The following is a 21117-nucleotide window of genomic DNA, read 5'->3' as shown; positions in this document are numbered from 1 at the left end:
TTGTTTTGCAGATGAATCTCATCAATTCAGAACTAGTAAAATTGTTTAAAGCAATTGCTGTTGTCTCGATATTCCTATCACGTTATTGTCAGGGTGATCAGGCGAATTGTTTAGAGCCTTTTTATTACTCGTCGAAGTTTAGTAGGTGGGTAGGTAGGAGTATTCCAACCCATTGAACCGTGCGTGGAGTCGAGAATCTTATATCAGAATTATTAATAATTCAAATGTGGAATGCGGATAGGTACTGTTCAATTTCTCGATGATTTACACTGCCTGCGAAGTAATAAAAAAAATGTTAAAAGCACCAGCCGTTCATCCCGGCGTCTGACTCTCGCGACTTGCGTAGTTGTATAACAGCTCTGTTATAAAATAGATCTACAGTTGTTCTCTTTTAGGATTTAGAATTAGCGTGAACTAGCCCGTCAGACAACCCGAAAAATGAATAGGACAATTCATATAGGAATAATCTGGTCTCCCATTATTATAGAAATGATTACTACAGTACTTCCATTATCCCTAAAATCGTATAACACTTTTTTGTAATTACGGATCAGCAATCAAGCAACCATTGAGACCAGAAGTCTCTTCGTGCAGATACGTTTTAAATCTCTCGAGCTGTAGCTAAGATTGAAATAATATTATTCAAGGCGCGAGGCTCTTCACATGACCGAGAAATGCGGTAGTTTCAAGTTCAGGGCAGGAAAGATGACAAATTAACCGTGAAGAAAAACAGGGAACAGTTGTGGCCACAACGGTTTTCGCTCGTCACACTGCTGTAATCATGCGTGAATATTACAGGATGATAACGCATTTACATGCATAACAGGGTGTTTCTGAAAAAAAAAAAATAAGCTACGATTTTTCACCGCAACAAAATACGACTCAGTACAGAATTGCTTCTAATGGTTTTTAGGATTATTGAATTACAGTCAATAGAACGAGAGAGAATGCTCCGGAAACATAGATGAACATTATATTCACCCGAAGACACTGAGCGAGTATATTAACAGATCAACAAGCGAATGCGATACGAAAATAGTGAATTCGCGTAGACACACTGTGTCAGGTTCACTGCATAGATTAGATAAATCAAGACCTACTTGTGATTGTATTTTAGGGAATTGCGAGAGTAAGAATAACCGAATACGTGGTCAAATTTACAATTCTCTTTTCAGTTACGTCCCCAAAATACCTGCGATTAAGTTGGCAATGGCCAACAAACATAGCAATTATTTTTTTAAATTCACTATTCCATGTGAAAAAGATCGAGCGAATCTTAATGATTTTTTCGAAAAAAACCATATAATTGCGGACTTGTGATATCGGGAATTTCTTGCGGAGTTTATATATTTTTTGTTACCAAGAAGTAAACTTTTTAATATCAGTATTCCATATATGAGTGATCCCGGCACAAATGCGGCACTGCGATCCTTCGTTATACGTATATAATTCCCCGTAGTTTTGTGCTTTTCTGGGCGAGAGGTGATAAAACTTTTTTTCCTTATATTATACGATATCAGACATGCCAAAAACGTTCTTCCGTACTTAACCGTCGCATATTTATTCATTATACCTATATAACATTCTACAGTCATATCGTAAAATTGTTTTATCACCGGCTTATCAAACACGGTATACAAGTGTGTTGATTAAGAACGTGTTCGATAGGCTAGGGTACGAGAAGCAATCTTCATTTCCGTTTCCTCGACTACATAAATATGCATATCGTGGGTAAAAAGGTATACAAGATTTGCGAAGGCACGAATCACCGACCAACTTGCATGAATGGAAAAATCTAAAACCGTATTTCTTCGAAACACAGATTAGTTTCCCACTCTAAATATTTTCACAGCTTTTTATATTCCTGAATTCGCCTCAATGGTTTGGAAAAAAACAAAAAATCCGAATGACCTTTCGACGAGCCGTTTACAAACCAAACGAAATTTATTTGTGACATGAACAATAAAAAAAAAAAAAAATTCTATAATAATATTAGAAGTAATAAATTCGAGGAAGCTTTAGAATGTTTTGCGTAAAACTGTAATGTAAAAAAAATCACAAGATTTATATTCGTAAATAACTTAGCGAAATGTTAAAAATTGAAACACTCTCCGCATATCAGTTGACATCGATTTACTGATTTTCAAAAATACAAGCATAAAAAAAGGTAATGATTTTTTCTGCGAAGTTATGCCAGAAAGAAAACTTGCAACGAGTGCGCAGCGAATATTAATATAATAAGATCGTAAAACCGAGAGAAAAAAATGTAATGATAATGAACTTACACGCGATATGTGAACAAAAAATCGAGTTCGAACGTTTTTGTACCCATCGTTTTTTTCTTTTCAGTTTCTCACTTTCATTTCCTTGTAGTAGGTGTGGGTACATAATTGATTCAGCGAAGCCGTTGCTCAATGAATAACACCCAGTACAGTTCAACGCTCCGACAATGAATGAAACTTAATTTACAATGGAAAATCATCTAGCCTGCACCTAACTGCGTGCGAACAATAAGCAATTAATTAGCTATATGCACCTGCGTTACGTAACGTGTCCCTTGATTGATCGACCTCGCGGCTGAACGTGGATTCATGTCACGTTACCGTAGGAAAGATCGATTCATGATGTTGTACACAGAGTTTTCATTTTGACTTATTTTTTCTTCTACTTCTATTAGTTCAACGGAATTAACTCACATCGTAAAGGACAACTTTCTTGACGTCACCGCACTTCGAACATTCGGCTCGCAAGTCCTGTTGATACTCGAGAAGCAGAGTAACTTCGTGGTCGAAATCCGCTGGGCTGAAGAGATTTTTTATAACGACAACTCGTTCGCACTTTTGAGGCTCGCCGCGCATTGGTTCTGGTCTCCAATCGAACAATCTGTAATGTAAGAGAAAAAAATTAAAAAATAACTTGCATGATGCATAATGGAAAGATGGCAAAATTATTTTGTTTCAATACTCGCTAGCAGATTCTAATTTATTGATTCAGAAAAATATTTGCATAATACTCATCATAGTGGAAATAATTTTACTTCATTTGACAGTTTCAGTAAGTTTTATATAAATAGGAATGCATATTGCAAAATACAAACGCATAATATTAGAAGTATGATAATTAGATACTTTTGTTTGGGCTCTGCCTGTGAAATTATTTAGGTGCAAAATACTGTGCTAGCGCAATCTAACTTAAGATGAAGAAGAAAAAAAGGTGCAGAGACGAGAATAGGAGAAAAAATGTTACAACGATTACCGATTACGAAACGGATATTACAAACGGCTCTGATCCGTTTAAAACCTTTCGAATCATTTCACAAATAGATACCCTATAAATATACACGTATGTAATCAAACACAAGTCGTTGCAGCGATTATGGTTCAAAAATAAACCGATTTCTTGGACCAGCTGCAAGATCCCGATGCATTGACGCATACGGACGTCATTCTGGCTCGAGAACGAGAAAAAAAATACCGTACCCACATTTCACGTCTGCCTCATGAGTGGCGAAATTCATTCGTATAGGACGTCTAATCAACGTTTTGAACCACTCTCACTCCCACGTCGTGTGGGATCTCGCGGTCAACCGCATTCGGCTCGCATTTCGCTGACAACAATAAAACCGCGAAGATAACCCGAACTTGAAAGAGGCAAGGGAATAAGAATTCAATGAAGAGTAAGATAAGCTGACTGGAACAGTCGGGGTGAAAAAGAAATTCAGAGAACTGAATAAACATTAATATACATTACGGTGTTTCAGAAAAAATAGTGTGTAATTTTCCACTATGGCACCCCCTAAGAAGTTTGTTATGTTATATGAAAGATCACGCTCAGTTGATTTTTCAATTTTATATATTTTTTTTAAAACTTATGGAGTGTCGTGAATAATTTTTTTTTTTTTATTACTTACATTAATCATGACATCAATTTATGTCAGAAAGAAGATCCATACTTGTCATATTAAGTCTCCAATTGATATTTGAGGAATATTTGTTACCCCTTTTTCATTATTAATTCAACCTCATAAATTGATTATAAATCAATGTAAACTTTTAATTTAGGAGAATAAGATTCCCGATTGATATATTATTGTGTTATGGATCGTGATCTTCGGGTTGAATATAAATCTCAGGAAAGAAATAACGTTTCAAGTGCTACAACGTGTTTCTTCGCAAATTTAAAAAAATGTAAAGAATCAAACGAGCGCAATCGTTCACATAACGTCGAACGCTCATCTTTGCATAGAATCTTTCTTTCAAGCTGAAAACACTTTCTAGAGGTTGCCACGGTGGAAAATCGTGAATTATTTTTTTCTGAACCACCCTAATATACATATTAAATTTTCTAAATCCGTAATGGAATGTAATTTCCATTTGATTGCAAATAAATTCAAAGATCCCTCTCGATTATCCGTCTGACTTCAATTTATCATCAGCCACAATAAGTGTTCCCGATAAAAATCACGGATTATAAGGCAAGATTGTGCAGCATAACTTTGAAAGTACGCGTAATTCAGGCATCGCGTAACCGGTTTTAGTCGGGCGTCGAACCCAGTCGTAGTTCATGAATCAGACGACGACGACGACGAGATTCTCGCATTACCGACCGATGCGACAGAAAAAGTCCATAGTTGAGAAATAACGAAGGCTGCATGTTCAGATGCTTGGCGTAGACAGTCTGGCTGCACTCGACTCTCCTCTTATCCACGGACTCCTTATACCCTGACAATCAGACGTGCCACTGTGACCACGGTCTTATACGTATACCCTCTTCGGCGAAATAGACGACCAACCGGAATTATAGAATTTTTTCACTAACCAAGGATTGTATACTTCGACTCTCTGATTTCTTACCAGCACGCACTGTACAAACGACGACGAGACAAACAGACCAACCGTTGTTCAAGAGGCCGAAAGAATTTGACCGCTATAAAATGCACTGTTGTAATTGTTTAAACAGTTAGAAAACGGTTTTCTCTAGAAATAGCCTAATTTGACCAAGACGTTCGGAGTAAAAATTCCCCAACTCATTGACTCTAAAAAAAAAATCATCTGATGAACGACGAGAACAAACATGTCAAAAATAAAGCAATCGAAAATTTCATTTTCAGCTAGGATGAAGAATCACGAGATGAATTTTTCAACACTGTTGAAAAAAGGACGTTTCAGAAATATAACTGCACAAGTCTGTTGTAATAACTCGAAAAGGAAAGGAATAGTGCCCCACGAAATTGATTGCAGCACTTTTCAAAGTCGTCGAAATTTTCGCCAAAACTCCAAAGGGGTTAGCCTTACTTTTTTTTTGGTAGAAATTTTTTTTGCCTCGGAATCGATTTGCTTGACCTTTTCTAGACTAAATGGACCCCCAGGAACTCAGAAAACACATCAAAAAGAGCGTAGGAACAACAGCAGAGAAATGGCGACGAAAATCGTCAGTTTTTTGGCCGTAACTTTCGATCCGTTGGTCGCAGCCCATTGGGACTGCGATTAATCGATTTCTCTCGCAAAATTACGTCGGAATAGTGCCCCACGAAATTGATTGCAGCACTTTTCAAAGTCGTCGAAATTTTCGCCAAAAATCCAAAGGGGTTAGCCTTACTTTTTTTTTGGTCGAAAAATTTTTTGCCTCGGAATCGATTTGCTTGACCTTTTCTAGACTAAATGGACCCCCAGGAACTCAGAAAACACATCAAAAAGAGCGTAGAAACAACAGCAGAGAAATGGCGACGAAAATCGTCAGTTTTTTGGCCGTAACTTTTGATCCGTTGGTCGCAGCCCATTGGGACTGCGATTAATCGATTTCTCTCGCAAAATTACGTCGGAATAGTGCCCTGCGAAATTGATTGCAGCACTTTTCAAAGTCGTCGAAATTTTCGCCAAAAATCGAAAGGGGTTAGCCTTACTTTTTTTTTCGACACAAAATTCGCTAAAAACTTTTTGTTTACACGAAATTCGACTGATTCTCAAAACTCAAGGTTTTCTCCGAAAGAGGATTTAGCCTTTTTCCTGTTTTACACCAGCTTACACACACGATCAATTAATTGCAGACTAGTCGGTATAAACCTTACGTGATCAGAGTAGTAGAGTCGAGAGTGACGAACAAGGATAAATATTCAAGGTACAGATATAAATATTTATTATACATATAGGTATGTATAGGTGGGTGGACCAGCCCAGCACTAAAAAGCCAGTCATAAAACTATGAGTTTCGAATTCTCAAACTATGCTAATTTCGAGAAGTAGAAGAACCGTCGGTGCGGCGGACAAAGGCTCGCATAAAACCGCCTCGCACCTCAGTTTTCTTTTTGGCAAAGTTTCAAGATTTATACGCTCTCCGCCTAACTCTCTTCGGCGAAATATAAACACCCCTTGCATAAGATTCCTGCGGTGTGACTTTCGTATCAGATCAATGAAGATCGACGTCGGGAGACAGCGGAATACAATTGCACGCGAATCTCGATCCATATTTGTCTGTTTGAACTAATTTAGACGTAGGCATATAATATTTGAATGATAATATTCGTCTGTAAAATTTTTTTTATCGCAGTGCGATATGCATGAATTACTGTGCGAGGAATTAAAAAAAAAAAAAAAGATGCGTCCGATTTAAAGCAGGCATTATTTTTGCTCGCAGACGCGGAAATCGAGTTTATACGACTGGGTGATAAATTGAGTGTATGTAGAACAGCGTGAGTAGCAGCAGCAGCAGCACACAGTGTGGAGTGTAAAATTATCAGTAATAAACAATCAGCATGAGGGCACAGCTGCTGGCACTGGCAACTGCAACGTGTCTCTCTGGGTGCGCCAAACTGTCTGCCTTGTCAGACTCATGAGTACTAGACGTTGAAAAATACAGACAAATGTTGGCTGTATATTAACTTTCTTCAAAAGAGTTCGACAGCCGTTTCAACAATTCGTTCCTATCCCATTGAGAATGATACAACAAAAAGCGTAGATACGAACGAAGAATCGCGGCGGCTTGTAAAAACAAACAGAGAAAGAAAAGCTTTTTCCGGAATCGTATTACACAAGACAATAAGGCAGATAGTCCGACTTACTTTTCGTGAATCTTCTTCGCCCGTTCCTTGTCCTTCTTCTTTCGCTTGGGTTTAAGCCCCGGGTCGTACTTTCCCTTCATCTGAAACTTCGCTCTCTGGACCGACAAAGTGTTGCCCCTGATTTGGGACCCGTCCAACAGATGCAGAGCGAGGTTGACAGATTCCACCTGAAACAGAACGTCAAAATTTCAGAAGCACCGTTTTCATCCCCTGCGATGAAACAGTCTAGAACTAATTCTTCGGAACGAACTTACATCGCTACTCTGTCTTGCCATTGAGATTGTATAGATTATGAACTTTGCCCTTTTACTTTCATTTTCACCGCCAAAAAATTCGGAATTTCAACCCCACGGCTACACTATATAGAGACAATAAAACGAGACAGCAAGAGTTTGGCGGTCACTAACGACTAGTAACGGCATAAGGATGCGATTTAACGATCAACACCCCCAGAACACGGCCTGTTTTTCAATTAGCGAGTAAGTACCTCCCGTAATATCGATGAGTGAATAATAGTCGAAACTGATCGTCCCTCTTCAGGAAGCCATGGATAATTTTTTTAACAGTGTATTGTTCTACGTTTTACGAGGCCCCTATTAAACGGTCATAAATTCGACAGTTCAAAATCAATATCTTATATGAGTACAAGCGATTCACTGCGAGCTGTGGAATAGCTAATTATAACTGTTCAATGAGGTGGTCTCTAAGCTTCCGTAGCATCTCTCAACCATGGTGAGTCATGACCGTTAAATGAATTTTCATTTATAACCTACTATCCAAGAATAAATAGCTTTTAAAGCAATTCCTCCAGCCAGTTAGACACCCTCGCTGTTTTTTCAATTTAAACAGCTGTCTACAAGGCAGACTATATATACTGTGCATGGATCGATATATGCGAACAATTAGAGCGTCTGTAAAAATTGTATCCAATGAAGCGTGATTCCGAATAAAACCGTTTTAACCTGTGATTTCATCGACTCATTATAAACCCGATATCAAGTGAAGCGCCAAAAGTGGGAATGAAAATTGGTGTACGGCGGAAGTGCATAGATACCTACACCTCTTTTGATCGGGAGGGGAGGGGGGTTTAGACCCAAAGAACGCATCTCTGCCAACTTATTTTACGAGTTGGGTAGCGGAGAATGGTTTTTCAAAAAGCCTTGAGTTGAACGGCTTTGATGTATTTCGATCGGCGTAAACATTTACGGGCGGAAACTCGTAAAATCGGTTACCATAATACCACCCCACTCTGTCGGTATAGAGACGTAATATATGTATAATAGATAATTTGATAATTTGATTGCCGTTCTTCACACAATTTTGGCAGATCATAATATACAACGATATACGATGGCTCGAGATAAGCTAAGCTTTTCTCAGAAACAATGAAGGTTTTTGTTGAAAAACTGGCAAAAAATTTGTTATACTATTAAGGCACATATAGGATGTTCTTCACGATTCCGTGTATAACGCTTATACGTATAATCATGACGCATTTTCACCCCAAGCTTTAAATTTAACCTTCGTATTATACAACGGACGAACTCCAACGTGATTGGCGTATATATCAGGTGAGATTGTACGTGTAAGAACATTTACGAACGTGCTGATTGAGTAACGATGTTCGACGCCAAGCTAATTACGGTATCAAAAGTATAGTTAAGTATACTATATTCATTCGCATCAGCTATGTGAAACGAACCAGTCAAAATATTTTTCCTTTTTATTGTCCTCGACCTGAATCACTCGGTTATTTCATTCGTAGGCGTTGAAACTGAATTAGTAATAAAAATCTTCCTCATAAAACTTGCTCTGAAAGACAATCCGATTTCCAGAAACCAAGACAGATTAAACAATTGTTATATTTACTCAATTCGTTACATCAAATATCATGAATCACAAACTCAAAATAAATAGCTGCACCTAAAATCAGTCTAAAATTCCTGTCTTATTGTTTTTCATAAAAAACGAGCCGGAATTCATTTTCACAGCTGCATAATTTTTGTTCTAAATTTATAAGAAATTAACGCACAGAGCATAGAGATAATTTACAGAGGATTGATTATCGTCTACAAACTCCTTAAACTCCACTCGAATTTTTTGATTTTATGGTTAATTAGAAGATCTGTTTAAGACCGTGGCGTGCCTGAAGAAGTCCCGTAATAATTACTTTAAATTAGCTAACTTTAACAGGCTCGTCGCCAATCAAGTGGTAATTTGTTAAAACTTACGCGAACAATGCCTAAACTTGTCGATTTCAAACAGTGCCAAGTTGTTAAAGCAAAAAAAGAAAATTTTCACCGCTATTGTGAAACAAGTTCCAGCGACTAATCTTCGCAACGGTATCGAGGATCATTCTCAAGCCTGTCACAGGTTAAAAATGCAAGCTCTGACGGCTGCAAGACGAACGAAATGAATCGGCGAGGCAAAAAAAAATCTCAAAGATAATATAGAACTGTTCAGTTTCACAAAACTCGAAGACCGCAGTACAGTCTTTGTATAAAGTTAGCCCGGTATACCTCAGAAAGTTTTTGTTCTCTCGGACAGCAAAGCACATATCGTTTATTCAGAGCTGCGGTTCAACCTAACACAACAAGCAACAACCTATGAAAGTAAATTTTAAATTTCCATATACATAAGTCGGATGACAAGATCAACCCAGCGCGACTCGTGACGTGTGGACAACCGCATGAGTGAAGAGGGACTAACTGGTTTGGCTGATCCCAAGATACCGCAATAAAAGAACAAACCAAAGTTGAAAACCGAGAGGGTCTACGCCAAGGACCCCTTTGTCCTTTACGAAAACAAAACGCAGTGAAAATTGATCGCCGTCGTCGCACAAATGCGTTCAATTAAGAACGAATTTGTGCCTCTGATTTTGAGCAATCGATCTAACCGAGGCGAGACAAGTACATGTGACAAGCACATGCATGGGATCGATTGTTATCGCGATAGATTGAGAGATTGACCGAACGAATTCACGGGGCACATTCCACCGTATGATTTCAGATTCGTTTAATTAATCCTGACGTCTTCACCAAGTGATTTGCTCCGCTCTGTTCAACGTCGTTTACCGCATGTACCTCTGAGTCTTTTGAGGCCTTGGAATGGCACGCGCTACTCGATCATCCAGGAATATTCAGGTTAAAATGCAGCGTTATTGAGTGAAGATGCGCCACGAATGAAATGCATGTCATGGAAATTAGACTCTATAAAGTTATATGGAAACGGGCGTGGCGAATTTAAACTCGAGTATTTCACGCTGGCACTATACGTGTATAGGCAATTACGAAGTCAAGACACGCGAGATGCAGACGCGCTGGTCTCCGACTTTACGTTATGTGTATACGACTTGCCGTCGGTCGTCAGATTACGCAAATAACCACGAACAGTTAGACCTTAGAATATGCACTGGCACGCCGTTTGACCGGTTGACCTAAAATCGTCATTTCTAGAAATGGAGTTCGAAACGATGAGGATTTTCAACCAATGGTAAACGAACGTGGTATTATTGCTTTGCGGAGTATTAATTGATGGCAGTAGTCAAGGAATACCGGAAGATGCATCAAACAAACCGCAGACTCATGAATGTTTGAATAGCCTAGGATGTGTCAATGGTCATTTGACGACCATCGATCAGACCTTCTCTCTTCATGTGCATGATCGTTTGTTTTAATTGGCGTAATCACAGCCCATGGTAAGTGTAATTAATGGCAAATCACTTGCAACAGTGGACGAATAACCTCCCTGCTTATAAAGATACAGGCATTTCATTTAGGCAATTCGAAGCATTTGACGGTCCACATGGCTCGTCATTTCAATCGTCAAACGTTTGAAATCATCGAAGAGTATTACGGCATCTCGAGTATTTTTAGCCCGTAAGAATCCGCTCTATCGCCAAGATAAGAGATCAAACGAGATATTTCTGAGAAATATATTGGGGGACTTGAAATTGAAGTTCCATGACTTCTAAAACCGAACCAATGACATCATCGGGGTATGTATAAGCAGACGGAAGGCTGTGGCCACATCGCATAAACCTTATTTCTGCGCGCAAACGACGACGACGACATTTTCTCTGGAAATGTTGCGTCAATAGCAGCAGCAGCAGCAGCACGAAAGACGACAAGAAAAGATGAATGACGACAGAGAAATAAACTGACGATGAACAATAAAAATTCTGACGATGCCGTGGAGATATGCTAGCGGTATTAGGTATATATATACACAAGATCGTCTCGTACCTACAGTGGATTCCTGAAGTAACCATAATGCGGACTGTTTACAGATTTTTACAGATTTACGATCACCCTGTGCATATACACCTAGTATAAGCCTCTCAACAGCAAAGGGTCAGTGACCGGTTGAAATGTTCTTTTAATAACCAGCGAGTGCTGTTGGATATTAAATTGCGATAGTAAGAATTCACTCGTTTCAAAGTTAATTGCTGAGACTGATCTTAAAGCTTTTTCCTATGAGGTTGGAAAAGGTTTTCCATCTACCTTGTACGTGCAGTAAACATTTGACAAGACATTTCTGAATTCCGCCTACTCTCAAGTGCCGTCAAGGACAACAGGATGAGACCTTGCTTACACCGAGTTATGAAAAATAATCCTTCCCTTTGCTGGGAGCAACTCGGACCACCCAAGATGTCGATGAAGGTGAGGCTAGCAGCCAGAGTTAGCAGTCAAACGTGTGTCAAACTTTTTAGAAATATAAAAATGCAGTTCGATATCATCCTCGTTACTCTATAAAAGCATCGTTAGTTCAAGGTGTTTCAAAAAATTTTGATTTCCGGACATCACTACCTTGTTCGAAAGAACATTAAAAGGTTTGGCTGCTAGCTTCAGTCTCGTAAGAACTCGATACTGTCTTCGAGCCATTACATTACGCCGCTTACTATGCCATGCATACTTACGGAGAGAAGATGTAGATACCCAAGTAGGTACCTACTCTTTTGCATTTTCCCTCCGATCTCTGATGTCACGCTCGCATATTACGTTTACATGGTAGGTATTATGAAACGATGTGTGTTGTTACACTGCAGGTCTATCCCGTTTAAACGTTCGGCCAAGGTTGATGCTGTTCGTTACTTCTTGATCAGCTCCTTATTCTTGATGGCACATATCAGCCTCAGGCTCTGGGTGAGACCAAAATGGTCGAAAGTAGTGCTCTACGATTTAGCCGACTTAGCCGGTGAAGACAGTTAACTGGGCTAATTGGGTGAAAATTATGTGGCGAAAACAATTAGCCGGCCAAAATTAGCTACTCAACTAATTTTAACCGGCCAGATCTAAAAACGTACAAAATCAACAAGCAAATGAATTTTTCACCTCTCAGATTCGAATTTGGAACGAAATAAGTTTTATTATATTCACTTTACAGAATTATTGTCATCTAATGTCCAGGGTGATAAAAAAGTTCATCAATCAGTACTAATCAGCTAAGCTGAGAATAAAAATTAGCGTTCATCAAATCGTGATACTTGTTTGGATTAACTTTGCAAAGTAACTTACTAGGCTCCGCATACTTTCGAATGATTTAGTATGTATTATTTCCCAACTGTACTTAGTACATTATTCAGTCATATTAAAATTGGATTCGCTTAAAAATTTCTCTAATTGTCAGTGACAAACGTCTATTTATCTGGTAATTTGGTGCGAAGTTCGACTCCAGGACGTAAAAAATTCGTTTGCTTGTTGATTTTCCGCATTTTTAGGTTTGACCGGTTAAAATTAGCTGATTAACTATTTTTGGCCGGCTTAGCTGGTTAACCGGTCGACTATTTTGGCTAACTAACTTTCAGCTAATTAGCTAAGTTAACTGTCTTGGCTGGCTAAGCCGGCTAAATCCTTCAGCACTAGTCGAAATTATTGCTGCAGTAGTTCAGAGTTTTGTGATAACACTCACCAACAATTAAGTATTGCGACAGCGTTATTACAGGAACTGCGAAAAACCAGTCGCGGAATATGACTGAAATAAAAATGATCGAAGAACTCTCAACTATCGTCTAATTTCCGAGAATATACTGAATGTTACAATCAACATTACATCTGCGGTATCACGTCCCGGATGACATGGTTAGATTACACTCCCAAAACAGGGAAAAGTATAAGAAATACAATATCGCAAGTAATTTTAAATTTTATTTATAGCGTTGACCTGTCGCTGTGGAAAAAAAACCCTGAAAGATAATCACCGCGAAGCATACGTACATCCGTAGCTATTGCAAAACGGATCACGTTACACTTAAGGTTTCCGCATAATATGCCGACATGATAATTAATTATTACATTAACAATTCGTGATTCGTGAATAAATGTAGGAAGGTAATTGATATTAAATCAATTTGTCGGTTCAGGGGAAAAAAATAGGGAGGTGGAAGGGGGTGAAACATAATTAAATGCTCACAGATACGTAATACGAGTGCAGACGAAAAACCAGTTAGTTATAGTTAGTGGTTGTTAGCTGCAGCATTGGCGTTGATAAGGGAGACTCATAAATTGATTAGGCACTAGCACTCGGCGACCGGTTGATTGGGGAAAAAATACGAGCGTAATTGAAGGAGATTATACGTGTATTACGAGTGGGGATATTCATAATTGAAATAACTTAACGCTCGAACGAATTTCACCAAGCCGTGGTGATCAGTGTGAGAAGAGGGGACAGGAGTTTCCTTCGACAGAACCTTAACTCGTACGATACCTACGATGTTTCACACGCGTGCACGCATGCGAATTACAAATTAAAAATGAATGAGAAATGACACAACGCCGAGAAGTCGTGCCATGCATCAGTACAGTTGCACAAGAATTTACGACATTGTCATCGCCGAAAATAATCGCTTCGACGAGTCGTTATTGAATACAAAAGAGAGAGAGAGGGAGAGAGAGAGAGGAAATAAAAAAATAAAGAAACAGTATCGCACCCTAAGGCAAATGACAGGAACCCTGCATGTGTGTCGATGATAATTACACCTCGAACCAATACTTATATTAAAATAAAAATGCAAAACTCTGGACACGTCGACGATGACGCGATTTCTCCAATAACTTGACACAGGTGATGCCAAGCTTACAAGACGAATGACTTATTGCGCAACGATGACGTCACGTACCTATGATCAGGCGCCAGATTCTGGCTACAACCTCGATATCTCTTTTGCCGTGGAAAATGGACGCGAAAATTCTGCTGGATATATGATTAGTTGAATTTTCTGCCTCTCATCAGCTGTTGCAGATATTGGAAAGTTACGTTGAAAAAAGTGTCGAAAAAAAAGAAAAGACAAAATAGATTTTCACCGGGTTACTCCGAATTCGATACGAATAGCACAATGTTGCAATTCCGATATTATGTAGATCACGAAACGTATGAATCACGTAGGATAAAAACTACTCTCTCCTCGAAGCTTGCGGCTTTTCTCTTCTGTCAAAACGCGATTTACGCGTTGGTATGCAATGCAACCGTTGGTATTGAAAAAACGAAAGGCAAGAGAGAAAGAAATAACAAGACAACCAGCCGATGACTACCGTGACGAAAGAGTTGTTTGTCTTATACCTGAAGCAGCGAATTCTGCAGTTCTAAAACAAAATTCTGGGCTCCAAGCGAAACTGAAGAGTTATTTTTATTAACTTCGCGGCCCGATAAAATATCTCAGAGTTATTTATACTTCAATAATATGTTAAGAGTATAATTTACGCGACATTGACGAAGCTTTTTAAGAAAGATCATTGCAAACGATGAAAGAAAGCAAAATATTTTTGCGAATGCGCATATATTTAAGACTATTTTTTTCTACGAGTACACTTTACTACTTCAGAATAGGAAGACAATATTTTGTCGCTACTTTAAACGTTGCTGCGGAATATCACAGATAATTTTCAAAGAGATTGAAAAAAGAAGAACTCGTGTTTCGGAAAATTATTTAAGTTAACGAAACGACAGAGATTTCATTTTCTATTTTTCATTCAACTTTTTTCTCGCCCTTTATACCAATCCTATTCGTATACAACGCAAAACGATCCGATGGTTCAAGCTTCGCAAATACCTGGCGAGACCTACAGCGGTGTTATATTTCACATTTTGCCTACTTATTTATTTAGAGAACGATCGGGCGTATTCTACTTATTTTTAATTTGAGCTTGATCGTGCGCAGAGATGCGACCGACATATGCAAATACACAAAAAATATCCCAGGGAATGCGCTGCGGTGTAGGACAATCAATCAAAACGGCACAATCCATGCGGAAGAGAAAATACTAATGTAAGAACTCGAAAAATTCACAAGATTTCACTTCATTAAAATAGATATAAAATTAAATTTTCAATTCATCCGCCAAAATTTTCTACATCACGTATAAAGTATCTTTATCTACAAATGAATCACGTCGAAAATATGTAATTTCAATAATTTGCACCAATTATCATCAAAATAGACATCGATGCTTCAGTTTTTGTCACAGCTTCACAGGCTAGAAACGTCTTGCAAGGCAGGAACTTCCAACAATATTTGCGAACGTCGCAATTTCGTCGTACGCAGAACTCAATCGTGCTAACAAGATTTACGACACATACGCACACATGTGGAGATCCAATTGCCCGTGACTCATGAGTTGATTCGCGCTGCGATGATCCCCTTGTAAAGATGTTTGCGGAGAGCATTAGGCAATTAAAAATCGATGATCGTCGCACGGTCATCAGAATTGACGAGGAATAAAAGAACTGATCGATCGGATCAGGCCTGGCCGTGAAAATTCTCGCTCATCGTTTTCGGGTTACGACATGTCTAATATAAATTACAGCATCTGTACATTTCACGCGATAATTCCTCGTATATGTTGGTTCCATGATGTCACACGTGTTTTTTCTCGCCACTCATAATCCTCGGTTTTTTTTATCGCTCAACATTTCGCGCGTGGCTTCCACCCAATCTCGTCCAAACTTTTCACGCTCCGCCATCAGGAATTTCGAAAAAATGTTTTTTTCGTAAATATTATCTAACAGACAAGCTATTTGCAACTTTTGAGCAGCTAGATTGTCGATGAAAACAGAAGCCAATAGCCATTTAAATTGCCAATTTTGCAAGTTTCGCGAAGCAGTTTAAAAATTGCAAATTCCATACAAATTCCATATTTTACATGCAATTTTTATATCCATATCTAAAACCACCACAATTTTCCTCCCTTTCCGAACACATAAATTGCATATCGCGACATGCAGCTGGATGCAATTCGATTCGTGTAGAGAATTCTCAATATATTACGTCTATCATCGATCGACATTTATGCACCTGCGGCATACTTTCTAACAGCATTTCACAGCGGTCTAGTCATTGAAATAAATGTAAAATCGCGCTTAGTTTACATAGCTGGTTAAATTATTTTCCATATCTGACATCAAACGAAGGATTGATATCACTTGAAGCCAAGTTCCTACCGCACGTGCTCACTCCAGTGAAAACGTAGAATAAAATATCTATTCAGTTTACATTTATCGGGTGTACCTATGTTTGTGTAGGAAGTAATTGCTATTTCTATCCAGACTATCCACATCTTCGACTATTATGTAATTTTCAAAGCGGATGTACGCGAAATAAGCACTTATATTTTTGTTTCTATCAATCACCCGTCTGTTTGAATTAAATCACTGTACGATGAGCCTAGAGACAAATTGATAAAAGTGCTAAAAACCGCCACATTCACCATCGTGAGCCTGTAATCTTCGCGATCATGGTAAAGTATAATACATTCATTAGCACCTTGTCTCTTCTGATTTTCACACCGAGTAAACACGATTTATACTTATGCTGCTGGACAATTATAACTCCATTTACAAGGTACACGAAGTGTAACCGTATTCGAGTATGTAGGTAAATAGCAGTAAAATGACCGACTATTGCTTCCATTTTTCTGGTATACCTACCAAGCAGCAAAATGCAAGCAGCTGATACAGACCAGGTATAAAGAATGAATAAGTTGTGCGTACACGAACACGCATTTTAGGCATAGCGCAATAAAAGAGATAACATCGACAGTCTAACTGTACATAAAAAATTTCATGTGCATTAATAACGCATGTATTATGTCGTTATAATGCGCTACTGCATAAATCTCGGGGTTATTATATACGCATATTTATAGAAGCATTTTATCGTCAGCATTTCAGACTTGAGAGACGCTTGAGAGGTAACGACGTCTAGTTTACTCGACGCTGCATCCTTCGCGTGTGTTACAACAAGTTAATTGCAAACGGATCGATGGACAGGTAATGTATTACGACCGAAAGGTTCCGGGAACAACAACACGGCCATCGGTGTGATTTAATTAAAACCGTGTAGATAAGACGATGAGTTAATCGACTGATTAACGGTTAAATTGTATGCAATATCTCGTGAACCGCGATAAGGTGGGTAGGTACTCACAGATTCTGAATCAAGTGACTGCATAATTTTCTGGGCGTATAGAAGCGGCGCGTGGTTTCATTTAGATTGAGCTTTTATCAGCACGAACTGCACAGACGTTAAACCGATAAAGTAAAAATTTGATCCAGGAACGGTACGGACTGTCGGTTGTACGGTGAAAAGTAAAATTAACGCTCGTTGTTATATCCGCGAATCGAAAAACCGAAACGATTAAATTTCTTGTTTAATTTCTTTCCTTTTTTTCTTTTATTTTTTTACCATGACGTGTACAGATTAAACCAATAACTACCGTTTATAAACTCGGGGTTATGGATCGCTCTCGCCCACACACAGTTCTTACCTTTTTATAAACGCTGAAGGAAAAAAACGTCTGGAGTATATCCAATCGACGTTTTAGATTGTATATTGATGTGAGAGTTCAACTTTTTCTTAGCTAAGAGCCGATATGCAATATATGTATAAAGCAATAAAAACCTGTCATTTTCACTCAATGCTATACGAAGTGAAAGAACTTTTCATGCTAGACAAGTTCTTCTTCGTCATATTGATTAATGACTTATATTTTCTATATGCAAGATTTGTGTGGATTGAGATGAAATTTTTGTGATTCAATGAAAGAATATTTAAACCCCAGAAAATCAACATCCCGAGAATTTTATCGATGGATTGAGTTACAAAATCGAATTGAAGAAAGGATCAAAATATGTATAAATATGTTTACAACTTCACCGAGGCAGAATTCGTTACCAAATGTGGAACAACTCGCGATAAAATGCAAAACTAGTTGAGCAATATGACACAATACAGACTGCAGAGATTAAATCAAGTTTAAGAATTCATTCATTCTTCAAACCGACGGTTGCATTTTGCAAGTGAAATTTTCCCCGCAGCATCACCGTATTTGGTTGTACCAACAGAGACCAGCTTCTGGGATGTAGACCCGTATACGCTGCTGGGTTTGTTGATCGGCGTGGTAAATTCTAAATATCCGTGTAAAGATTATAACAATAAATAAATAGTGAAATTGGCAATTGAATACGAATCGAGACAAGAGTGTTTATTGTGATTAGCTAAGATTTATTCTCTCGCCGGTCTGTTTATAAAAATTGACTAAATCTTTCAGTTTATTATATCCCCGATATTTATGACCACTTCTATTTTAATCCAACATCACGCAGGTACTTCAAGTTCGCGAGAAAATTCTTTACAGGTTATTCATTTGTTGCTGCGGCTTCAGGCTGTCTGTTCAGTTCGATCTATGTATATGTATCATACACCGCACACTAAATCCAGGAATCGATGGTCTATCGAGGGTCACTGAATCGTAAACCGTGACGTGAATCCAGTTCCAGTTCTCCTTTGTATTAAACTGTTGCTCGAAGCCGTTGATTAGCTTCGCCGGCATTCCCTTACTCGGAAAATGAAGAATAAGACGAGGTAGCGGGAAAGAAAAACCTCGACGAAGAAGACGCCTGTACGAGTCCCTGAGGATCGATGGGGTACCTCCTTATATGTGAACCTGAGCATTGTGCCCTCAGTGTACAAATACGAGTGTGAATCTGCAGTACGGATCCCATGAAAAATAAAACTGAGTTATCTTTTCATCCACCAGCATCTTTTGTTAAACTAGCTTCCAGGAACTGCTCGTCTCACGGTTTCATAAAACGACAGTTTTTTCCCCGTCAATTTTCCTACCCCCAAATACCCCCCCCCCCCCCCCTTCATACGCGAGAAAAAACTAAAACGACGCGTATGAATTTCCACTTTTCCAATCGACCGGAATTATGATGAATTCTCTCGTGACGTCAATTTAATGCACCAAATGCGCCGAACTTAACGAGCACTTCCAGATGCAGACACGATATCCCAGAGATTCGAAACACCATCGTCGCGAACAGTCTGCCGAGGAGAAATCTCGGCTGCATCCATGACTCATGGGTCTCGGCGAAAGGTGTCTTACAAATGAATTATATACCTTCACACACTTTTACATGGGGATACATTATATACTTTAGTGTATAAGGGCATCATGTTCGAAGACGGTACGGAGGGAAGAGGGAATGAATTCCTGTACCAACTTCAATCGCTCTGAGGTTCTAGGTACCTGACTACTTTACCGAATCCGACACACGCTGCATCGTTCCTGGAAAGTCCAAACTGCGTTTGGAACCGTTCAATGATTTATACCCAGGCTAATGAAGGGGTGTACCTACGTACCGAAGTTAAGTTGTTACGAAGACCGAAGAGCCGACTGATACGAGTTTTGCCTTTTGACTTTGCCAGTCAGCTGATCTGTGTTATTGAGATCTCATTGCCGGTAAAGAAACGCTCGGAGCTTCGTAATTTTGCCTTGAATCTAATTGGCCAATTCTGTATTTACGATAATTCGCAGTCTCCTTCTCGCTAATATTTCCCCGTCACATCATTTTCGGTTATTCTTTAAAAGCAGCTCGCCGAGGGATCGATTTGCGTTGTTAAAAGTCACGAGGATTTTTTCGCCCGTTATTTGAACCTTGAGGTTTAGTCTATTAAAAATTCACAACACGGTTGTTTGACGTGAAAAATTTTTGTGGATACGCGACGAAAGCATCTGGATAACTGTTACTACCTACATTGTACAGGCACTTTGCTACATGGAAAACATAGCGACATGCTAATTTGTTGTTTCCTGATTCACGGCAGGATCTAGAATCTCGCATGACTATTATTTGTAAGATGTATTTAAAGAATGCTCATTTCACGCCACGCTGTAATGTCCGACGTCAGTGTGTCGCAAACAATTATTATGGATACTTATTCACCACGTACGATGGACGTATCTGTTTCAATCAAGAAACATAATTACATTCCACTGATGAGGTAATTAATTGAAATTTTTCCAATGACTACTGGCAGATTCTACGGCGCAAAGTCTCTATAAATTAACATAAAAGTATATTATACGCTAACAAACGGAGCAGCAACTCATGTTTACAAATCACCTTCCTCATCGGCAAGGTTAGAATACCTATGTGTATACAACTCATAGGTGCGAAACAAGGCTACACTGATATCGTCATAGGTTTATATGGGGAAGTGAACCGGCCTTAAAAATTATCACCTTTAGCGTTAGAACCGGCTGACACAGTATTGAATTAAAAAATATTTTCTAAACAGATTTTGTCCCTTCAATTATTCGTGACGGGAGGCGTGATAAGGGAAGGACTTACACCTGAGCCCATGCACTTCAGACGTGCCGATCGTAATCCAATAATTTACGATTCCAAAACAGTCTTTGCGCTGAATAAAAAAATGATGCATCGAATGAAGTTGCCGGTGACTCTTCTCGTCAGTCGGCGCGAATATACAACGATGTGTAACACACTTACGCACCTGTGCACACAGGTATTATTAAGAACAAGGCACACATATCAGCTGCTGCAGAAGAACGAATTTGGTATACATATATATAATATGCGTAAGGTATTAGGGCTGTGATCTGCGGCGATGAGGTCAGGCTGCGAAGTGACGGCGGGGCTTGTGCCGAAAGCTTTGCTTGCTGGATGCTAGTTGGTATAGTGAACGTCGTCGGGAGAACACGTAGAGCACCAGTTTGGTACCGGAGGAATCAGTCCGTCGCGAACCTCCGCGCCCGTCGAGT

At 39.0% G+C, this 21117-nt stretch overlaps 1 protein-coding gene across 3 annotated transcripts in view; it reads right to left on the bottom strand.

Annotated features, from left to right (window-relative positions):
* Positions 1-21117, bottom strand: part of LOC124416513 (HIV Tat-specific factor 1 homolog) — a 44112-nt gene that overhangs the window by 4169 nt on the left and 18826 nt on the right. For all 3 annotated transcript variants that reach the window (XM_046897654.1, XM_046897655.1, XM_046897656.1), the window contains exons 5-6: positions 7058-7224; positions 2697-2883 (exon numbers count right to left, since the gene is read on the bottom strand). In XM_046897654.1, coding sequence (XP_046753610.1) covers positions 2697-2883; positions 7058-7224 — 354 coding nt within the window. The remainder of the gene's footprint in view (positions 1-2696; positions 2884-7057; positions 7225-21117) is intronic.

The sequence above is a fragment of the Diprion similis genome, chromosome 2 (genome assembly GCF_021155765.1).
Source record: "Diprion similis isolate iyDipSimi1 chromosome 2, iyDipSimi1.1, whole genome shotgun sequence".
NCBI classification, from domain to species: domain Eukaryota; kingdom Metazoa; phylum Arthropoda; class Insecta; order Hymenoptera; family Diprionidae; genus Diprion; species Diprion similis.
This window is presented reverse-complemented; position numbering and strand designations above follow the sequence as displayed.